This window comes from Ictalurus furcatus, chromosome 4 (assembly GCF_023375685.1).
Source record: "Ictalurus furcatus strain D&B chromosome 4, Billie_1.0, whole genome shotgun sequence".
NCBI classification, from domain to species: Eukaryota; Metazoa; Chordata; class Actinopteri; order Siluriformes; family Ictaluridae; genus Ictalurus; species Ictalurus furcatus.
In genome coordinates this window covers 15,988,331-16,012,869 of record NC_071258.1, presented here as the reverse complement: position 1 = coordinate 16,012,869, position 24,539 = coordinate 15,988,331, and the positions used below count along the sequence as shown (strand labels likewise).

General features: G+C 39.2%; 1 protein-coding gene across 1 annotated transcript in view; it reads right to left on the bottom strand.

Annotated features, from left to right (window-relative positions):
• Positions 1 to 651: 651 nt before the first annotated feature.
• The window catches only part of mctp2a (multiple C2 domains, transmembrane 2a), a 44,100-nt gene continuing 20,212 nt past the window's right edge, over positions 652 to 24,539 (bottom strand). The window contains exons 16-23 of the mRNA XM_053623192.1: positions 24,388 to 24,462; positions 24,051 to 24,170; positions 12,294 to 12,413; positions 10,318 to 10,359; positions 6,999 to 7,108; positions 6,350 to 6,459; positions 5,464 to 5,561; positions 652 to 1,372 (exon numbers count right to left, since the gene is read on the bottom strand). Of these exons, the coding sequence (XP_053479167.1) occupies positions 1,313 to 1,372; positions 5,464 to 5,561; positions 6,350 to 6,459; positions 6,999 to 7,108; positions 10,318 to 10,359; positions 12,294 to 12,413; positions 24,051 to 24,170; positions 24,388 to 24,462 (735 nt within the window). The 3' untranslated portion in view covers positions 652 to 1,312. The remainder of the gene's footprint in view (positions 1,373 to 5,463; positions 5,562 to 6,349; positions 6,460 to 6,998; positions 7,109 to 10,317; positions 10,360 to 12,293; positions 12,414 to 24,050; positions 24,171 to 24,387; positions 24,463 to 24,539) is intronic.

Sequence of the window (24,539 nt, the reverse complement as noted above, 5' to 3'; positions counted from 1 at the left end):
GTAATGATCATCATTCAATAAAAATAATCATATGAATTCTTTCCGTGGTTCGATTCAAGTTGCAACACTTTGAAAATTTAGTTTTTTTATGTAAAAGGCCCTCTGATGGAGGAGAGAAAGGGAATGTGTATATAATATGAATAAATAAGTTGATGAGGCAGAGAAGCTCCATTTACTGTACTTGGGGCTCCATCACAGAGAGCAACACTACACACTGATGGGTCTGCTAGAGAGCCATTAGGCACTGTAGGTGATTTTAATGAAAATGGGAGAGACTAAGTGCAGGCAATGGAGAGCATTCACTCTCTCTATGTCTCTCTGTGTGTCTGTGTCTGTGTGTGTGAGAGAGAGAGAAAGAGAAAGAGAGTGAGCACAAGAGAGAGATGAGCTCTCTCTCATCTGGACCTTGTTATTGTGATAGAACAACAAAAGCAGTGCATTAGCCCGCTGCTCTGGACACATGCAGGTCTTTGATATGTTGATGCGACCGTGGTTCTGTCATGGCCAGAGTCCTCCAGTAAAGCAGGGATATGCTGGATAATCACACAGCCTCACCGCACGCCGCTGTGTTTACACACAGATTTCATCCTTCACAGTTAATGGTAGTATTGAGGATGTGAGAAGTGAAAAATAACATACTCAAGAAGTCAAACCATTAGTTAGCTTTATAACATTATAAAGGATAACTTTTTTATAAAACATATGGGATGAAAAATATTGATACAAATCACATAATCCATACACATTAATTAGTAATTTTTTTAAAAAATATTTGCATTCTTCCACTTAATAAATATAACTGTTCACGTCACAATTTCTGATTGCATTTTTCATCGATATTGTTTGCTATGTACAGTCTAAATGAGGAGAGTTTACCATGCCTGTCATACATTAAGGCATAATCTTCTTTTCTTTAAAAAATAATTTAAAAAACCATGTCACCCTCAAATTATAATATCACATTTTGTGTCACTTATTAATTTATAGTATTATTGTATTAATCAATTTATGAATTGCTTGTTGTGTTTTGCATGATCGCTGCAGGGCTGAGGTTACTTTGCTTTTACTTTCTTCTTCATGATCATGCTCTGTTAGTTACATCCCAGTGTGCTGGCCTGCAAGTCAGTGAGTGACAATGTTCTATCTGTCTCTCTCTCTCTCTCTCTCTCTCTCTCTCTCTCTCTCTCTCTCACACACACACACACACACACACACACACATTTGAGAGAATCTGAGCAGCCTCCCCACAGAAGGGAGGAGACCACTTTCAACCATTGTCTCGCCCTTTCATCCGGAACAACTTGCATGAGCACTAGCGCTTCTTCTTCTGTGCACTCTGGATGCTAGGCGGTCTCAGCTCGCTATACTGCACCTGTAAAAACAAATAGCACTTTGGTGGGAGGCAGGTAATCTGAGCTCAGTCCGACATGCAGTAATGGCTCCCCTGAGAAGAGTTGCTTGCAGGGGAAAAGCACAGCAGGCATGCCTGTAATGAATCATTTTTTAAAACACAGGAGCAGAGGGGATTAATCACACCAAGGAAGAATGTGAAAAGTGAATGGTTCGTCACCAGTGTAGCAGCATATAACACCCCCCCCGACACACACCCCACCATCCCAAAACATCCCAAGCCAAACTATATTGGATGCAGATGTGTAACAGTCAAGTAGCCCTGCTATCCCAGGTCAGTAGGAGCTGGCAAGTTACGAGTTATTTCCTTTCAAGGAAACTTTCTGCGCAAGACTAATTATAGCGGCTCGTAGGCAGGAATGTGTGTCTGGGCTGCGCTTCTCTTGATCGTGATCTTCTACTGGTCTTTCTGAAGATGCAACTTACATTTTCTCTTTTATTGCAGGCATCTTGATCTACAACCTTTGCTCCTCCGCCTCCTTTTAGTATCGCTCCAGAGTCTGTGTCAGAGATCTCTCCATAGGGTTTTGCTACAGACCCACACAGTGTTACTAATCATTCACATGTTTAAATTTTGTTTAAAATAAATGGACACCAGATCCAGTTTACCATCATCATTATAAACTATTGTTACATACATCAGTGGTACATGTCCTTGCAAAGTTCATAACAGTAGCTTGCTGCAATAGTTAACTTGTCTCAAGAAATGAGATAGGGCCGCTCCCACATGTGTGGATATTAGAAACCTTGTACAGAGACTAGTTACACACAAGAATGAGTATGTAAACAAATTGCACACTTGTACGCCAACACACACCACACAGGCTGGCCCCAAGTAATTAATACAAATAGTGAACTACTAACATAAGTGTTTAAAATAGAAAAGAAAAAAAAAAGAAAAATAATAGATTTTAACAGCCATTTAATCCTGAATTGATAACCAGGCAGATCAGGAATTTTCAATATCACCTTTTCAAGATGGTTACTCTCTTGAGGCTATTGGGGCAATAAATTGTTAAGCGAACTTGGAAAAAAAATCTTTAGTAAACAGTAAAATTACACACCTTAAAAAAAAAAAGAGCAATCCGACTAACAAGACTAGGGTTTACGTATCCTCCTCAACCCTGACCTCACTGTCTGTGCTAATAATCATAATGAGAAGAAGTGCAACTTTTTTCTCTCTCACAACAACACATTGGAATTGCATTTCTCAAAATAAGTGTTTAGTAGGAATGTTGAGAAACACTGCTACAGCCATGATGGTTATGTTATAGGCAGCTATTTTCAGATGCTGTTCAAATCTATTCAAAGAAATTTAATAATTAAATAATTATTTCATCATGCTCCTATGTATGGCTTCCTGTACTGCTATAACTTCATGTAAAAGCTAGTTTCACTGTAATAAATAGCTCTAGGATTGTTTAAAAAATACACTAAAACTTACAGTATATATGAGGCTGATGGCACTGATTCCTACACTTGACACTTGACACATATGGAAAAAGAGTTTTGTCCGAATACAGAAAGTAGCATAAAATGCTACTTAAAATTCATAAAATGCAACATGAACAGAACAAAAAGAAAAAAGAAGAAAAGAAGTCAAATTCAGCTCATAGAACCCATAGAAGTCAAACAGCTTTTCGTGCTTATTTCCCCCCCAAAACAAGTATCTGGTGGTGTAGCTGTAAGGTACATGAATACACACTAATTACCTGCCCAGATTAGAAAATGGAGAGATGTAGAGGGAGGGAACAAAGATAATGGTGGCTGCATCAGAACATGAAACCGGCCTCAGAACTGACAGATGCTTCTTGTTTCAGGACAGAGGAGATGCTGTAAGAAGTCCAGTTTTGGGGCTTTGGGTTTGAAGAACTGCACAGGCACTAATTACCAAGTCACTTCCAAAAACAGACAGAGGATTCAATCTGGGCTTTTGTAATATATTGTTAATTTGGGTGATTCACATGGTTTTTGAGACTTTTGGATATTTGTGTGCATTCATATGTCCATGAAGAGCAAACACATCCAGCTTATGTAATACCTTAATAACATATGTGTTATTAAGGAAAAATAGTTTGGCGTTAACCAACGTCAACCAGCAGCTCAGTGTTACTCCGACTCAAATCCTACCATTGGATTATTTTGGCACCTCAGTGCAGAGATTCTACCTAGTAAGATAAAAATGATCACTAAAGTCAAGGCCTAATCAAGGCTGAAATGTTTTAGCCTGGATCAGTGCCCTTAAGTGCAAACAGAAGGCCACAATTTCTATTACCAAGTTACGCCCAAACCAAATAATACCTCTTAGAGCTTTAAAGACCCTGGATTTTTTGGTTTATCTATGCCATGGAAATCCTTCCCTCCCTCAGGCTAGGTTTACAATCGTTTCAGAACAACCTCACCCCTCTGATGTAACTGTGAATGATGATCAGTTCAGGGTGTCTATTCCATCACATAGGGCCTTGAGCATGACACTGCTCACTTAGCCCTTCATTACTTCAAGACCATACCGCTTTCATCACACACAAACAAAGCTGATGATGAGGGATGAGGTTGAAGTGACATCACTGAGCAGAGATCAAAGCAGTCCCCATCAGGGTCACTGGGTCAGTCCATCAAGACACACTGGCCCTTATTTATCAAAGCTGTATAGAAATGAGCACAGATTTAAGTACGGAGAATGAGGTATGAAAAAATCTGTGCCTGGTACATAAACTGTCATACAACATCAATACAAACTTGATTTGAGTGCAGTTTATGAATCAGCTTTAGCTGTGTGGAAACAAGCTTCCACCCACTAGTCCCTTATTTATACTGTATATGTCTATGACACACCCATATAAAACATGGCCTAGTTTGTTCACGTGTTGTGATAGTGAGCTAGTAAAAAGAAAGCACTGAGCAGATTTTTTGAAATATCCACAATCTGAGGGAAGAATTAAACATGGAGACGAGGAAAAAAATATTTGAAGCTGAGTAAGAGGTGCTTTTGTCTGAAAGTGCAGCAAAATAATATGACCTTATCTAGAAGTGTGCTATGTTTAGAGTCCCCCCCCCCCCCCAAAATGTTAAACTGCCAATTCTCACCTACCTGCCAGCTCTCCCCATCATACAACAGCTACCAACTGAGGAGGCTGAAGGCTAGCATGTGCTTCCTCCAAGACACGTGAAGCCAGCCAACCTCATCTTTTCAAACTGCTGCTCATGCTGTATTACAGTGCAGCGCAACACACTTGGAAGAAAGATCTATCTGCCATCTTCCGCACACATGAGCTCACAGATGCCCTAGATTGGCTAGTGTTGCTGTAAGGGAGGGTATGCCATCACTCCCACCCAGAGAGCACAGCTATATTTGCACCCTTGGCTTCTGGCCATGGATGGCTGCAGCATCGTCAGGATTTGAACTCTTGGTCTCCCAAAAATAGGGTCCATAATTAGTAACTAGCCACCTTGTGTTATCATTTTACATTTTTAATTACCCTATATAATAAGATAAATGCCTATGTGAGTATATAAAGATATGGTAATTGCTGATTTTGGTACCTGTTCTTCTGTTAGAAACAGTAAACAATATAGTAATTATCTAGCTCATTTTAGCTACCAGCTACCTTCTAATGTAGTGTGTATTTCAAAATAAACCTGTTACTGTGCGATTTATCCATAAAGCTAGGTCTCTATGATTAACTGATTAGTGGGTGGACAGTGAGGACAAGTAATTTATAGTCGTGCTACTTTGCAGTAGATATCAGAGCATCATATATGATTATTTTGTGTACAGTGCTTTGAGAAGCTGCTTTTACATTTACATTCACATTTATTAATTTAGCAGATGCTTTTATCCAAAGCGACTTACAAATGAGAAAATACAAGCAAAGCGATATCAAGCAGAGAACAATACAAGTAGTGCTACCATACAAGATCCATTAATTGAGTTCCAGAAGAAATATTACCACATCACCTAAGAAAGGCGCTCTATAAAATAAAGTTTATTATTATTTATTATTATTATTTTTGGCCAGCCTGTTAAATACTGTAATAAAACTGAACTCTTACCTTTTGAACATCAGATGGTACCCTCCTGAGAAAATCCATTATTTCGTTGTTTTCAGTGGCATGTGGGTTGCGGAGCTTCTTTGTAAATTTGTTAATACCTGCAAAAATGATAGATAGATAGATCAATAGATAGATAGACAGACATACAGACAGACCAGATTGTATCAAAAACTAATGTTGAGAAATACATGCACCTGTTTCTAAAAGGAAAGAAAATGTGTAACAGAAACAGCCACTAAATGTGCAACACTTCCAGGATGTTAAATATAAAAGTATATATGTTGATACTATACAGTAGTTGCTGTTTGGCCTGGACCCTATCTGACTATTGTTCTTGTAAGACTACTAAGTGTTCATCTAACACGGTTAAATCCTCTTCAGTTTCGACATTTGGCAGTGTTTTCCTTTTTGGCAAGTACAGACCACAAATTATATTTTTATCACCAATATATTATCACCAATATATACTAAAATGGCTTAGTAGGGAAAATCATCACATCTCTGTACAGACTCAAGGCATAATGTTGTCAACATGATTTTAAGAATTTCAAAGTTTTTATGAGTTTCTGCAGTAGAATCATAGACGTGTAATATTACCTTGCAGTGTACCTTGAGGGCACACACAAAACCTCATTTAAGATCAGTACATCTGCGCACCCCTACCCTGCCGAATAAGCAACAGTAGATCAAATTCCCAATTCTGATCTGCTAGTCTAGGCAGCGCAGTGAAAATGGATTACTGTTATAATGCCTTTAGTCAGCCGTCACTAAGCTGCCAGGTGCAATCATAAGCAACAGTGATGTGGTAATATTTCCTAAAATGTATATGGAATAACAGAGCCGAACTACATGACACGCTGTTGGAAGTGCATGCTCGCTAACTTACCCCATAACAAGACAATGTAACGCAAAGGGATGTAGTAGAGTGTAGCTGTAGCAATGAACAGGACACAGCAGGCCAGGAAGGACAAGAATGGCACTGACCAGTTGAAAGTGCTGTCAAAAAATTAATGATTACATTTTAAATTATTTAGACAGGTAGATGTGCTTTATCTGCACAGCCTTACCTTAAAACCTTTCATTCTTTTCATTTGTCTATATTTACTCAATCATTTACAGATTATTTTAAATAAGCTGCAGTATAAATTTAGCTGTAATATTTTTAGCTGCAATTTAATTTAATTTTGTTTGAATCCTTGACAGTTTGTGGTCATTCTTTGGAAAAAAACAGCATGTGATCTTAGAGTGTTTACAGTATGCACCTTTAACTGCAGCTTAGTAACCCTTACAGACTGTTTCACAAACACACAACCTGTCACCTCATTCTCGACTTGAGAACTGCGCTAATCATCCTGCGATATTTAAAGTTGTTATATTTGTGTGAAAAGATAACTGTCTTTTAGAAAGGTGCTTAAACACAGTTTCCCTGGCATTATAATATCATCTAAAGTAAAATGCTTACTTTTTTATGGCCATGCAATGTATATGTGTATACAGTCCATAACTAACGGTCACATAGAAACTTCAACACTTACTTCTTTAATCTTTCTCCGATGCTAGCTATTTCATCGAGAACGCTTTGGAAGGTGAGCACAATTTCTTGAACCATATGGATTTTCTCCATCAGGCCTCTTTTCTCTGATTCCTAAAGAGGAAAAAAAAAGAGTGATGAGGGATGTCAGTCATTGGAAAACGTCAGATAACGAGGGGTTTATTTCCAGTGTGCTATCAGGAGTAATTCATCTGCTCAATGGTCTGTAATGAGCAACTGCAACTTCGAATCTCCTCAGTGTTAGGGCGCTTTAGAAAATGAGCAACTTTCTGTGTTTTTCAGAGTTTGAGTAAGAAGAAATTCAGCTTTTGTCAACCCCAAACAATGGAAGAGCATCACAATCAAAGATTAAGTGGTGGAAGAAATAGATGTAGAAAAAATGGCCATCAGCAATCAGGATGAACACACAGTGGTGTGTGTGTGTGTGCATGTGTGGTAGAGAGAGAAAGAGAGTGTCCAATCCACAACTCTACACTGGACAAGCGTTGGCTTGTTTTTGTAGAGTGCACACCAGCAGGTATCACACTTCTCAGTGCGAGGGCTATCAGCGAGATTGAGTGTGGCGTTGCACTCGAAAGATAAATCTATTACTGACTGTGATCTTGTGTAAGTGAACTTGTGGCAGTGTATGTAATCTTATAATACAAAGTGATGTTTTTACTTAGTATGAGAGGAATGGGAAATCCCATTGCCGTTTTGCACTTGATGCATCATGGAGTATCAGGTTGCGGTGTAATTCAGACACACGCACCAAATGGACTTTTGTGGGGGGGGCTGTCCATTTTACTTAGAGAAGATTGCGAGAATAATCTCAAGTCCAAAGTACAATGATCCCATCAGAGATTCCTCCAGCAATGAAGCCCTGGTGTGGAGCTCTCCAGAGGCATGGGGATGCAGAGAGCTGGAGATAACAGGAGTAATGCAAGCTAAAGGGAGCCAAGAATCCCCACATCAAAAGGAGCCAATAATGACAGGAATAATGACATCTAGAGAGAGCGCTGAGTCAAAGAGTGGGGGATGAGAGAAAGCGAGGCATGTGACTGAGGGGAGGATGAGTGGTGCCTATGTTTGTGTTTAAAAAGCATTCTCTTTTCTCAGACAGCGCAATGAGAGTCTATATCAGCCCCTGGGAGAGAAAGGACGCGACTTACAATCATTCTTCATTCCCTCAGACACAGGAAAGCAGAGGAAACTAGCCATTCCTACACTCTGTATATCTACTGCACACTGAGACCAGGGCACAACCCAGACAAAATGTCATGTTTTACACTCCTTTACACTTTGTACAAATCTGTTTTTTAAGCTTAAGTCAAGTGTGAATTATATGTTTGCAGCAAATTAATTAGAGGTGCACAAGAAAAATGTGCCAATCATAACTGTCTTTAGGCTGGCTCTGTGTGTGTGTGTGTGTGTGTGTGTGTGTGTGTGTGTGTGTGTGTGTGTGTGTGTGTGTGTGTGTGTGTGTGTCTTTGGTCTAATGGGAAGCAAAAGAACACAGAATAAACTACCTCCCAGTTATCTGGGACATAGACTCTGTAGTTGTTTTCTCTGTTCCTCTCGTTTTCTGATGTGATTAAACCAGCGTCGATCTGCACAATCTGACTGTTACCCAAGGCCAAAGGGACATCTCTTTGCTTGCACACATGATTGTACATGATCTCTCTTTCCCCAGGACAAATTTTTGTTCAAAGGCCAGCTCCTTTAGGCTTTCTTTTACTGGAGTTTACATACTGTCTTTGTTCCAGGAAAAAATACATAAAAAGTGGTAGTCATAACCTTCAAGCTTTTACTTCTTTTACTCGTTATTCCTTTATTTATTTATTTATTTATTTATTTATTTATTTATTTTTATTTTTATTTTATTTTATTTTATTTATTTATATCCTTTGATAGGAGGTGGAAAGCTCTGCTTTTTGATCTGCCTATATGATATCAAAATTTAAATCGCAGCTTTGAGCTATAATAGAAATCAGGTACATTTTTAAATTATAGTAGTTTACAACAAACCAATTAATCTGTTTTATTTAATTCAATGAAAGGACACGTTTAATTTTCACATAATGCAAATGTGCTTAGAAACATTAAGCATCCAAGGAAAAAAAGAATCAATTAGTTCTGATATTCCTAGCTTATTTTAAAAACAAAACTCTGCTCACTGGCAGTTGGTTCTGAACTGTCAGCTTTTCTTTACTGCTAAATGTAAAACAAATTAGACTAAACAAATAGGTGGATAATAATTCAAGCTAATCTTATTTTCAAGTTAACATGGGAAACATATAGACAGAATCTACATTCAATACTCATGTGCCACCTGTAATTGGCCTAATATTGCTATTTCTTTGGGATCAAAGTTATTTTCTCCTTCCAAGCTTTATCACAATTGCCTGGCTGCTGGGCATTCACACACACATAATGCACCTCATCTTTGAATTAGCTGCTCAGTTCTGTATTTGGAAGAGAGACCTGCTTTTCAGCATCTCAGAAGATGAAACTCGCCTGCAGTCATTGCAACTGAATATATTTAGCGCTTTATGGATATGAATCCTGGGCCTGCAGTCACACAGTGCTGGGGTCAGTGCTCACAGGCTCGGAGCTTCACACTTCACAGTCAGAATGTAATAACACATCATCTTCCTTAAACTCAATCCTCTCTGGAGCGGACAACGCGGCTAATATGGCTATAAGCTATGTCTATGGCTATACACATTTAATAAACATTTTAATGGTTAAGCCACACATTAGATGACATTCCATCTGCATAGTGCACAATGACTTTTAAGCGATTCGTAGAAAAAAGAACACACAATTTGTTTTACCTGAAGCCTGTAAATGATTGTTGCATTTTGTATAAACAAAGAGAATGAGGCACCATTTATTTATTTAGCCCAAGTTCAAGTAAAGACCAGCCCCCCTATTTATATGTGTCTGTTGTGAAATTTTTCACACTGTATCTGTTCCCCAGAGGAAGGCTAACTTCAATTAATGATTCCATTCTGTGCTTATTTCTGCGTTTTCAAGGAGCGCAACGAAGCAACCAAAATCCATTTGTGGTCTGAGGGAACATTCCCGTGAGGCCACACTGACGCTAGAGGAAAAATGTGCTTTACTGAGACAGGCATGGTGCCTGTCCTCATTTCGAGTCCGTTTAACTTGGATGCTGCAAGCTAAACACCGAGGCTGGACAGACAGTGAGACACAGAATAGTGCTGCAAGGTCAGAGCCAGAGCTCAATGAACTTTCAGACTGTAGCTAATCAAAGAGAAGAGAAAACACAAAGATAAGGCACAAAAGGAATGTAGTACCTTTTCCTCTTCATCTTCGTCCTCAGCGGCAGAGATGCTCTCCTAAAAGAGAAGGAGAGTGCAGTTAGGCAAGGTGGGGACATGGAGGCACCAGAGCTTTTTTTTTCCTAACAAACACCTCGTAATGAAAACCTTCTCTTGTATGTCCACCCCTATTGGGAGAGGCCCGTTGCCTTAGCAACTACATCATGGGGTGACCTCGCACAAATAAGAAAGGTGAGTGTGATGGGGCCTTCTTCACAAGAGCCATGTCACTGCCAAGCAATCTCATTTCTTTACAACATAAACACACACACACACACTTGCACAGAAAACAGAAAGGGAGGGAAAAATGAAAAACATTTAATTTGGGCTGCCTGTGCTTGCATCGCTTTACATCAAGTCATTGCTGTCCCTGGGCGTGTATGGGATGTGACACTGGTGTTCTGATTCTACTGGGGAAAGAGGTCAGGACACTGCTGCGCCCAGACTTTAACATTATTCAGAGAGCACAGCTCTGCTCAAAGCCTGAAACCCAGGCAACAAGAAAAGGAGTGTGTTACCGAAGTGATGGGATATATTCTGCATTGAGACTAAAGGGACAAATATTATGTCTGAACCAATGGCAACAGAGGTCACTCTAACTGCATAAAAATGTATAATAATAAATATATTAATCTATTCTTCCTACTAGGAAACAAAAATATTGGGTAAAGCTTACATGAAATCCATGATGAGTGGTTTATAAGCAGTGTGACAGGTGTACGACGTCTGATAAATAGTGCGTATTGGAAAAATATCTAAAAATACGACTGTACCATTGCATGACAGTAAACTAAAATGTGCCTTATATAGATTTTCACTGTCCTTGACCAAGTGAAACTAAGAGGTAATTACAGGGAATTTTAAGCAAATATTTTTTTTCAACATTATTTAATAATAAAATACTATGTATGAAATGCCCAAGGGTAGCTTTAAATAAAAGGGCCTAAATATCTTGCTCCCCTGTAGTTTACATTATAATTATAACAAAAATTCCAATAAAAATAATATAGTCATACAGTGTAATTGTAAAATTTAATCTATGTAGGTACACCACAGTATGTGGCCAAAAGTATGTGGACACCTCACCATAACCCTCATACGTATGTGCTTGTTAAACATCCCATTCCAGATTTAGTTTCTGATATAATAACCTTCTGGGAAGGTTTTCCTCTAGAATTTGGAGCATGGCTGTGGAGATGTGTGTTCATTCAGCCACAGGAGCATTAGTGAGGTCGGGCACTGATGTCGGGTGAGGAGGCCTGGGGCACAGTCAGCCTTCCAGTGCATCCCAATGGTGTTCAGTGGGGTTGAGGTCAGGGCTCTTTGCAGGCTACTCGAGCGCTTCCATTTCAACCTTCGCAAGCCATGTCTTCACGGATCTTGCTTTGTGCACAGGAGCATTGTTATGCTGGAACAAGTTTGGGCCCCTTACTGTAGTTCCACAGAAAGGAAATCTTAATTCTACAGCATGCAAGAACATTCTAGACAATTGTGTGCTTCCAGTTTTGTGGGAACAGTTTGGGGTATATGGGCATGATGATCAGGTGTCCACATACTTTTGGCCATATAGTTTATTACAATAAGATTATGCAATAAATTATAACTATTATAGCTTTTCTGTTTATTAATTATAATTATAACTAATTATTATTGGTTTGTGGGTGATATAATTTTTCAGCTGTTTCTTTAAAATGCAGAGAAATTTACAACATAATTTTTATCTTTTTTCAGCAGTGAAGCTCTGTAGGCTGTGGCTGTATTAGCTCTTATCTTAGCTTATATCTTATATTAGCTCTGTATTGGCTCTTACCTTTAGTCTGTGTAAAATGTCTGTCAAACACCACAGTAAGTGCAGAGCATGCTGCTGATCCTTTCTCTGTCTGAAGATTTGTGCGTGCTGATGGGGGTTTGCTACAATACTGCGTGTGTGTGTAAGGTGTCACTGCACTCACCAGGTCCTGACTGTGGCTGCCCACGCCTGGCGTGATGTGGAAATAGTTCCTGCCGATGAACAGCAGGAGGAGGAGAGGCAACATGAACAGCTCAAAGTGCCACACCGTCAATACAAAAACCTAAAAGACGGAGTGAAGGAAAAGGAGGACAGATGAAGGGAGGCCATACAGAGGGTTAGACTGACAAACTGTGCAGCGGGCAGCAATATACAACATTCTCATGGCACCTCCTCAAACACAAACAAATGTGTCATAAGCCCTTTCAGCCTACAGAAATAACCCAAGCAGACTGCCATGCCACATTATTGTCTATCTTGAGCTTCGCAATCACATAACCTCTGTCAGGCTTTGTGTGTGCGTGTTAGCAGCACAGTCGCAATTTTAATATTTCAAAATTCCATTTGCATCGATTAACACCATGCTGGCGCTGCGCAATTCCTTAGCAGCAGAGCTGGCAGGATATTGGCTGATATACTGCTTTCTGACTTCAACACAGATAGAAAGAAAAAAAAAAAACGAGTGCTGCTAGCAATTTGCTTTCTTACTCCGTGAAAAGCCCATAAACCTGGTAGCAATAATACAGATTGTGCTGAATGAACAGTCCTTGATAATGGGAAAAGAGGAGGCACTTAACACTTTGCACCTCTCAGCCGAGCACTAATTGGACAGCCATGCTTAAGCAAGTTCAGTGGTGGCCTAATGAGTGTTTCTGTGGAGCTATCACAGGATTTGTCAATCAAGACAAGAAGGAAGGTAAGAGTTAAAGTACATTTACTTTGTTTGTACATGATGTGCAGCAAACAACCTGAATACATTTATGGTTATGCAGTTTAATCAAACGTGAGGCATAATTCAGAATAAATGAATGTTATTCTGTAAACCGTTTACAACATGTTTTAGAGAGATTGTTTTAAATATACATGTGTTTTGAATTTAAACTTGCAACTTATCACTTTCCTCTGAATGAATGCATTATTCATGCTGCAGCTGGAAGGATTCAACAGAAGAACGTGAGGAGTGACATCTAAACAGTGGTTCTGTCATAGTTCTGATCTGAGTAACGATGATCAGAAATCTCCCTATGCTGGGCACAGGCATGCGATTGACACAGGCATGTGATCAGTTTAAATCTCTTCTCAAATATATATTATATATATTTTAACACAAACAGCCTGCCAATTTTTAATTAATCCCAAATGACACCTATTTTCTATTGCACAATTTCTATTGCATATACTGTAGACATTTCAGTAATTTTTTCATCCTCACTGCTAACACTAGTCAGCTAGCTAGCATGACCTAATTGTCAGCATTTCTGAGAGGATTTTTAATTGATATTCCTAAAATGTCTATACAATGTGTACAAATATAAAGCAATCAGATGCTCACCAGCAGCCAACTAAACATTCAGTTATAGTCTAAGGACAATGTGTGTACCAATTTCTGGTAGCAGTTAGCCAGTTTCATCAGTTGCTAACATCTGCAATGACATCTGGCTAACCAAATAAATAATATTAAAATGGTATCACATGAAACTTTGTAAAGTGCAACAGAAGATATGTTATAGAAGCAATTTATCAAAAAAAGGCTGACTGTAGAGTGTTGTATGGCTGTGCGATACAACGATATAATATCAATATTGCGATCAATTATGTCACAATATTCTTTAATGAGATATCTTTAATGAAATATAATATCCTTTAATGAAATATAAAAAGAAATTGTGATATCATTTTATATTTTTTATTTATTAAAAAAAAGTAATTATAAACCACCAAAAATGATAAAACGTTAAGTTTTTTTACAGCTTTAATTGTTTTTCCTCTTTTTCAATGTTACATATTTATTACAAATAAAAATATTCTATTTTAAATATACAAAATAAAAATACATGTATTTATATATACATTAAATTAAGCATCATCATACAGATTTTTTTTTTTAGATGCAGCACTACTGTATTGCTGCCATTGTTTGAGTAAACATAACGTATCATCATGATACATTGTGTAGAAATGCCTTTCAGAATCGTTATATGATATTTTTGACAATCACCCACACCTAGTGTCTTTGCCTTAAGAGACAGGCACATCTGGTTAGAAATAGAAAATAGGTAAGTTTAGAACAAGAACGAGTGAGTTTAGCACAAGAGCCACTCTATATGTCAGTGCAAGACAACAGCAATCAATGTTTTTTGTTTTGTTTTGTGTGTGTGTGTGTGTGTGTGTTTTCATGGTGATCGATGACAAAGGGATTTTAATTAATTATTCATCTTACATATTTGGTCAAAGGCAAGAATTGAAAAAATTGAAGGGAAAAAAGGGTAATTAAGAGTAATTTAAAAAAATTCTTAAATATTCTTAGGGGTTTCAATAATGTTATTAAATGTCTTTTGAGAAAAACACAACCTCCCTAAGTAAAGAGTAATTTCTTCACATTTTTAAGTGTAAACTGTCATTTATTTTGTGTAAAATGTATTTTGTGGAAAGATTTTTGCCTGTTTTCCTGTGAGGTATCAGTATTTCTAGAGATCGCTGTATTTCGCAGAAAAATAGACTGGTACCTAAAAACAGTATGCTTGGACGTGGTTAGAAACAGTGTATTTGACTTTAACTGAGACAGGATTAGGATAGACTGATGCTTCAAGCATTGAGTTTTAGCACTGCTAAACAGCAGCATATTCCTGTTATATCAGCAATTGTCCAGACATTGTGCTCCGGAGCTAGACTCCCAAGCATGACACTCAGGACAGGTTCACAAACACACACACACACACAAACAGCCACTGGGGATATGTGAACTGTGGCTAACGTTCTGCCTGCATGGCCTCCAACTCACTGTAATTGCAAGATTCACTCACCAGCCACTGTAATAAGAACTGTAAGAAGGTGTACATTCATACAATTTGCAAATTATGTGACGGCAGTGCAATGCATACAAATATGCAGGTCAATACAGGTCAAGAGCTTCAGTTAATGTTCACATCAAACTTCAGAATGGGGGGGGGGGGGGGGGGGTTGATCTCAGTAACTTTGTCCATGGCATGGTTGTTGGTGCCAGATGGACTGGTTCAAGTATTTCAGAAACAGATCTTCTGGAACTGTCAGACCCAACAGTCTCCAGAATTTACACAGAATGGTGCGGGGAAAAAAAACATCCGGTGAACAGCAGTTTTGTGTTGTTGATGGGAGAGGTCGGGGGAGAATAGCCAGACTGGTTTGAGCTGACAGGAAGTCTAAAGTAATTCAAATAATCACTCTTACAAATGTGGTGAGCAGAAAAGCATCCCAGAAGCCACAACACATTAAAGCTTTAGGCGAATCCGCAATAACTGCAGAACACCACATCAGGTTCCGCTCCTGTCAGCCAAGAATAAGAATCTTCAGAAGTATAAGAAGTGTAAGTGAAGTGTGTGTGTGTGTGTGTGTGTGTGTGTGTGTGTGTGTGTGTGTGTGTGTGCACGCACATGCGCGCATGCAGAGGGAGAGCTATGACTGTCTGATTGGGAGCAATCTGCATCATGCTGTGTCACCGTGTCACAGGTAGTCTGCCACTACTAGTGCCTTTCCAGAGAGAGAGAGAGAGAGAAAGAGGGAGAGAGAGAGGGAGGGAGAGAGAGAGGGAGAGAGGGAGAGAGGGAGAGAGCAAAAGGAAGCAAGTCTTCAAAACTGACACTAGCCCAGCAGGAAAGCTGAACTCCTTCACCCTCACTGCAAAAAGCTGCTACATTAACTACTAAAGTGGAATTGCCTGGTCTGTGTCTTCTCGTGAGAAGAGAGGGAGCCCATTCATTTCCATGCAGGGAGCCAGGACTGGGAATCTGTCACAGGTATTCATAATAGCATACTAATGCAAATTCTTGCTCAGCAGCACGCACGCTTGGTGGACAAGTTAAAAGTGCAGTGCAATTCAGTGCCTCGTGCCTAAACACAGTGCCTAAATGAGAGGATAAACTAAACGCAGAAAAAATCTCCAGCTTGCCTCCCACCATGTGTGTATGCTCAAGCTTCAGCCCAAGTATACTGAAAGTACATGCCTTTTTTTAACCGCTAATAAAAATGTCCCAGCAAGTGCCTGGGAAAGCTGTTCCAAATCAGCCGCTAGGGCATTTAGACAGGGTCCAACTTGTCAAATGGCCTCCAACTAATGAGCAGAGACAGTGGTCTACCTTCCCCCATCTCATGAAATATTCTACCACTCCTGCAGAACTAATTCTCCTCTAAGCCGTTTATGTATTATTAGCAGTGAGTGTCAGTGCTTAAAGAAGGTAGATAAATTGCACCCTGTCAGCCTTAAGAGTAAATTAGTGCTTTCTTCTACATTATAGAGATGTGTTGCAATGCTTTATTGATTAAATTTAACAATAAGCCAACATAGGGTCTATGTGGACAGCAACAATTATTAACCAATTATAAAGAGAGAAACAAACTAGAAGCCATAAGTCATAACTGGGTTATTAGTTTTAAAAGCACGCACAATTGAATAATGAATGAGAATTAATTTGAGCAGGCGTTGCCATGTTGTGGTAACAAAAGCTTCATTTAGAGAAAAACGTTCATGTGAAAAAGGTGTGCACAATGATGCAGTCGACGTCTAAGGCAAAAAAAAATTGGAAAGGTTTTATCAAGAAGAAGCAAAACAGCAGTGTAGGTTTGAGAAGTCTTGACACCCAGGGAGTGTGTGCTTCGAGGAGAGCGGCCATGGCAGAGCCACTCCACCTGCAGGGTTAAGAATAGCGCCGTTAATAAGATTCTACCTAATGCATTTCTATGGATCCTTGAGCTGATCCGTCTGGCTGGGTGTACTTCCTGCACCTAATAATAATGCACTCGGCGATTAAAAAAGTGTGAATAAAACAACTCCAGGAGCTGCAGCTAGAGCTGGCAACAGGCACTGCCACCCACACTGTCCCTGGAGGGGGAGAGGGAAAGCCATGGCAGAAATGAAAGGACAAAGATGCCCACACTATGAGTTTATACAATCCTGCAAATTGATTAAATAGGAAACAGGGGGTTTACAGAGAGGCGACCAATCCACACTACTGAGTGACGCAAAAAACAGCAGCTTCTGGGGAAAAAAAATAAAAATAAAAATAAAAATAATAATAATAATAATTGTTCTTTACCATCAGGGCTACATGTAAACATTTACTATAATGGGAGTACATTATAGCTCCCTGTTTCTTATATCTAATTCGTCTGCATTTTGCAGATCGAAGGGATAAATACTTAACCAAAGAGATAATATTAGGTGAATTTGAATAAACTGTACATAAAATTCAGCTACTGACTTGAAAAAAGAGGTCAACTACAATCTAAGCATTTTAGCCTGTTGTTGAAGTAAGATCAGATTAATGGTTATAGAAACAGGATTCGCTGAAATGCAGACTGACTGATGGCAAAATAATAATTTTTAAAAATGGATGAATACAGATTTTAATATATCAATCTTTTGTAAGCTTCCTTGGCTATTAAACTGACCAGTTGAACTACGATTGTGTATGTGTCATCTTTGTGTATGTGCAAAACCATGATGGGGAAGTTTGAGTCATAGATTTATGTTGTGTAGCTGCCAGCCAACACACTGAGGGTCAGTGAGAGGGCTATGGAATGATGCCAAATTATAAGAACGTATCAGAAGTTTAACAAGACTGACTACTGGCTATAGGCTGTGTGTGTGTGTGTGTGTGTGTGAGAGAGAGAGAGAGAGAGAGAGATTTAAATGAAAAGTTATTTTTTTCCTAGGTGAGTTGGAGGGCAGCTGCATTGCTTTCTCAGTTAAAATACAAGAAAGGTGATATTAATAGTGAATCAAAACCCCAGTGACTGCTGTGCTCATGCCTTTCTCAGCCTGAGAGAGAGAGCAATTGGATACAGTATTATATGCAGTTCTTTATGGCATGTGTAATATGTGGCAAGTCTTGGCTTTCAGGTTTCTGTGTAGGCCAGGTAAAGTGGCTGAGTGACCATATACCTCCCACCTAATGTGGAGGAAAGGAATGGATGGAAGAGAGAGATTATAGAGAATTGAGATGTTCAAATAAATATATTCAAGTAATAGCACTGAGGATGGTACAAATACATACATACATACACAAATATATAAAAGCATAAGCTAATCTAATAGTTCATTTCTTATTACTTATGACTTATGAATTAATGCGGTTGAAAAAGAAAATCCATAAAAAGTATAGTAGAACTTGTATGCACAGGCCACATAGTTCCTTATTTTTCCCGCTGAGCCTGAAAAGCCCCTGTAGTGGCCAGTGAGATATTCGTGTGCTTGTGTGATACACAGGGAGAGAGGGAGACAAAGGCAAAGATGAGGGGAAGAGGCCGGTCTAGGAATGGTGCAGCATGGCTGTCAGTGGCTGCCACGCTGACCCTGCCTCCACCGCGCTGGCCACCAGTGTTTAATCCATGTCGGGAGCATTAACACTCAGCCACCTCCTGGGTGACAGATCCGCCATGTGAGCCTTCTTCCCCTGAGGCCACTGGGGCCCAAGTGTCAGTTCTGCTCTCACACACATACACTACGCTTACATACACACACGTCACAGCCAATGGGGCCACACAGAGGCCAGAAACAGCCATGGGCACTGATGCCTGGAGAGAACTGTCCTCTCTACCCTCGGAGACATAGAGTATCTTAGCACTAGCCATTGTGAACACACACACACATTCAAATTAAACACTGAGCACATTGCATAAGGACTTGCAATAGAAATACAAGTGAAGCAATATATCTAATCTCTGATGCCAAAAAATGTTTAATGAATGAGAGTACAATGAGAAAAGTATTATTAAAGAATATATATGGCATTACTTATATTCATAATTCTATTGCATACATATTGTTAAAACATCAAAAATTAGGAGTATTCACAAAAATACTCTACTGAAGAATATTTGAGTGAATGGACTCAAATATGCTGGACTGTTTTGAAGCTGTTTTCACTAGTGTGACGACATGATTGGCTGATGGTAGGCCTGTCAGCATGCGTGATGAGAGCTGGGTCTGTGAGGTCAGCTAAAAGCTGCGATGACGCCAAGCATGCATGTCTCAATAATGCTCTCAAAAACTGTCAGAGTGGCAGCCGTCATACCAAGCCGAGCGGCTGCTGCACTCTGCCTCGTTAATTATTAATCGATTAGAGGAGGGTTTCAAGAAAACCCAGCACACACGCAGTGTATATAAACGCCATCAAGGGTCCGTCTGGTTGTCATATCTATAACATAAAAACTCTATGACTCAGTGACAGGTCCCTGAAGCACCAAGAGCCTGTTGCCAAGAAAAACACACATTCAACACACACACACACACACACACAAACACACACACACACCAATCCAACTGTCCAGGCTGAACCACTTGGCAAACTTTCAAACTTGAAAAACAAAGAAGAATATAATACAGATAAAGAAGGATTTGCTCACACAGTTATGCCTTTAAAAGGCTACACTTTATAGCTACTAGTAAATTAAACAGAGAGATGGTGGTTATAGTGTTAATTGAATTGATTATGACAGTCAAAATAAGTGAATTTAAGGCTCACACTGAAGCTGCACTTTGACTCTGACCCTCTCTGGTTCTCATCCTGTCAGCTCAGAGAGACACAGAGAGAGGAAGCGATAGAGAGAAAATCCTCCATCATGGCTGCCAACTGTGTTTACAGCTGCATGACATCAAACATTCATCAGATGCCATCTTTACAGTCTGTGATGTGAAGCAATCAGCATTTCACAGCCTGTCAAATGATGTCTAAACCGCTTGCTACCTGGCAGTGTCAAAAAGAAAAACAGCACTCTCTCTCTCTCGCTCTCTCTCATACACACACACACACACACACACAGGTTTTCTTTCCGGTCACGACTACTGACAGCCAAAGCAAACTAACGTGTTAAAATATTCATATCATTTAAATACTTAAAGCACACTAATGACAGTAAAGCATGCATGTTAAAGATTGCCTTTTCTTTCTCCTTTTTCTGGACCATATCATACATGCTAAGGAAATTAAGTTATGAGGAACTGCAATTTGGCTGGGTAACACACAGCATATTTAGCCTGTAAAAAATGTTTGCATTCTATTGGGATAAAGACAGGAAGATTTTCTCTTGCTCACTGCCATAAGAGCCTTCACAGTTTCCTCTTGAGACAGTGGAACAATACAGGCTATATATGTGTTTGGTAGTGCTAGCCCACCATCTGCAGGCCAACGTGGGCAATGCAGAAAGGAACTCTGGCTGACCCCTACACAGTCCTTGCATGCCACAGCTCTCTCTCTCTCTCTCTCTCTCTCTCTCTCTCTCTCTCTCTCTCTCTCTCTGTCTGTCTGTCTGAGAAAGAGCCACAAAAAAAAAAAAGTGGCATTTTATAAAAATTTTTTTAGCTCTCTCCCTTACGCTCTCTTGCTCTCTCTCTCACACACACACACACACATACACACACACACACACAGAAAGCAGTGTGTTCGTCAGGTGCAATTTTGAAACTCATTACCAGAAGATAAAAAAGTGATGAATTATATTCCTAGTTTTTTCTGTTTGCAGGGCTGCAGACACCTTCTAAGCATTCACCAGGTGTTTCTTCTTATACACAGACAAAAGGCTTTCAAGATTATCTAATGAGCCGGTTACTATTTTTAAATGGAATGCCATGGTTTGATATGGAGAAGAACATCCACATCCACTTACAGTGAGAATTATGCAGTTTGAAACACCACCGCTACACACAAAAACTCCATGCTGAAGTACACATTTTAAGTGAAATTCATAAGAGCTTCCCATGACCTGCCGTCCAAAAGCTTAGTGAATGGCCTTCAATAGCAATCGGCACTGTATTCATAATATCGGCATAAAGCAGTTTTCATAGGAGACTTCAGAGTCAAAACACTTCAATGTTCACAAAAAAAAGACACCACATATACAAAATATTAAAGCTAGTGTGACAGCTTTTGCTTAGTCCGCATGATTACAAAGAGATGCACTTCATGAGGCATACACATACAAATCTCTATGTGTGGAAAAAAAGGAGATAAGCTGGAAAAAGTACTGGGCATAAGCTCTATCCTGTGAGGAGGTCAGCATCAGCCTCATGGGGATTTCCAGCAGCTGGGTGAGCGTGTTTTCCTGGAACAGGCGTGGCTGCCAGAGCCTATAGCACCGGACAGACAAACCACACTGTGGTGAATGCATTATAAGTCTAAAACTGTGATAACGTAAGCGTAAGAACTGTAAAATCCAGCTGCTCTATAAATAATGCATTTTAATCTATATTATAGCCAGGTTCACATGTGGTATAGCCAGGAACACAGGTTTCAGAGGAAGGATGCACAGTTTGGTCTAATTATGCACATCTGAAAAGCAGGTGTGACTCAGTCCCTTAGTTACTTCCGTCCTTAAGACTTACAGACAAGTGACAAATTAAAGTACAAAAACCCACAGTGTGTTAGTGCTGATCCAACACAAGCTGCCAGAACAGCTCCAGTGTGCCTTGGCATAGAATTGTACTGGAGAGATGAAACACAATTCTTACAAATGATGCTGGTGAAGAGCACTTTGTTACACGTCAGTCTAAATTCTCCTATATGTTTAAAGTAGGCTGAAATCTGGTGGCTGAGAAGGGTATAAGCATATGATTTACATCATTCTCAAAGTCTTCAGTGAGCTGTCGTCATCCTGAAAGACACCACTACCATCTCCCATCTGGATATGGTTCTTCATAGGATAAAGGTGATCAGTCAGAATTTTTTTTCTATTGAAATGCAGTGGCCTTTCCTGCAAAGTGAAACCAAGCCATTACGGGCAAAAAGAGATCAGTCTTTGCATGTGTGACACTGACTATTGTTTTATCAATATGTAATAATAGCCTTTGATTATTGTTCTACACTCACTGGTCACTTTATTAGGTCCTTGTCCTTAGTACTGCGCACCTGCTCATTCATGCACTTATCCAATTAACCAAACATATTGCAGCAGCGGAATGCATAAAATCATGCAGATACAGGTGGCAATGCCTTGTTGATGAGAGAGGTCTGAGGAGAATTGCCAAAGTAGAAGAGTCCTGCTCAGTATAAGTATGGTGTTCCTAATAAACTGGCCTATAAGTGTATATACATTTCTCTCTAATATCCTTTCTCCAGCTTTCTGTTTTTCTCCCCCATGTATCAAGGCCCACCACCCTTTAACACTTTACCTCCAGGGAGCACTGTTCATTCCAGCAGCACAGAGGAGATTGCAGATTGAACTCCCATCTCCTAGAAAGCCTTGGGTCTAAAAATACCTGCCCAACTACAGTGGAGCAGCACACTCCATAGGCTTCTGGAACGACACGGCAAGGACAAGATCTGCTATTGCGCAGCATGCCACAAAGGTAAAGCTGCATTGTGTGCTACCCGTAAATGAGGTCCGCCTAAAGACTAAACTGCATGCAATTTTGCACTAGCAAAATTACAAAAGTGAAATTATTTTGTATTCAACTTAGAACAGCTGTCTTAGACTTCCACTGCAAATAAATTCTGTGAGCAAAAAAATTGGTTTAGTTAAACTTTAATATTACAAGCCAGAAATCTAGCAGCTACTTTAATAGTAAAAGGCCATTTGATTCACACAGCAAAAAAATTAATAGCAGGTTTTTCCTAGGGTCCATCAGCAAACTTGTGGGAGTATGACATTTACTTGGCACTAACTGCTTTAAAGAACACTCTTTAAATTCATCTATTTAAAAAAATAAAGGACTCCAACAACTCATTGTGCTGATGAAACAAAGATCAAGCATTGTATAAAGTTGATGTTTCCAAGTCAATGTCAGATCTTGTTCTTTTCACGTAAAATACAGCTACGAATGTGTAATGGCTTTCCATATAATATATATGAATTTTCATGATGCACTGCAAATCTTAGCAAGCAAAAATATCTTGAAGTCATATAGTCTAAGTTATCTAGCATGTCCTATTATAAGATTATAATATACCAAACGTGATTATTAAATCTATTTCTAGACATTTTTACTAATTTCAAATTTTTTATAGTCTTGTTCTATTGGCAGATAATTTTTCTAATTTGTAGCATTTATTTCCAGTGTGAAGCAAAATTATCTGCCAATAGTATAAGAAAATTTAAAGCCTGTGTTAAAGAATCTAAAACAGGCTAAATCATATTTTATTTATAATAGTCTCATAAAAAGAAATATTACATACATTTGCCCATGTTCAAGATATTTTCACTTGCTATAATGTAATTTTTTGCAGTGTATCATGATAATTCATGGTAGTATAGCAGATTAGAATTTGCATCATCAACAAACAGCACAACTGCTTTGCCTGCACTGATCTCTGAAACCTAATGCATTATCACAGAATGGTGTTATAGAATGCAGACTGGATAAGATGGTATGGCAGGTTTCATATTTGTGGTTTTTTTTTTTTTTTACTGTTTATGAGTGAGTTAGCTATATTGCTAGATTCCAGCTAATTTGAGTGCTTGGTACACAAAGTACATTAGCAAATCCAGCCAAGGCTCAAATACTAAATCATGGCTAAAATGCAAACCCCACCAAAAATGGTGACTTTTTCATTGCCAATCATTTGCTCTCACTTTGGATATGCCTTTTGTGCAAGGGGAGATTAACAGCACATATATACTCTTACTGCAGCTTTAGAGTGAGAAGATAAATGTTCTTAATCATAGATGAGTGATTACTTTGTCAGTAAAGGCTCTATGGAGGCGTTATATAGACATCAGTTGTAGAACTTACCAGGAAGGCAGTGATGCTCCTCTGAGTGCTCTCCCACTGGAAGCAGCTTTTAATGTACTGCAGCGTATACAGAATGGCCATGCTGATCTTCCTCACACGGTAAATGTTGCGTGCTAACAGCTAATGGGTGACAAATCAGTAGTTAGTAAAATGCCTGGTGTGAAATAATGTTCACAATAAGTGAGGTGCATAGAGGCTTTTACAAAGCACACTTTGACAGTGATAAATATTAATCCATCAGGTCCACTTAGAATTATGTGCTGGCAGGAAACTATGTAGGACCATACTGTTTTTGTACTGCAAAAGATGAAGATCTAGTGGTGATCAGTACACCAACCTTTTTATTGAACTTTGGGTTGTCCTCCTCAAGCTTTGTTTCTTTGGGATAGAAGGTTCGAATGGCAGCTCTGACCTTTGGCAGGAAGAGTTCAAAAAACTGTTTAAGCCATTACAAGCAGTTCAAAATGAGTTGGTGAAGTTAAAGATACT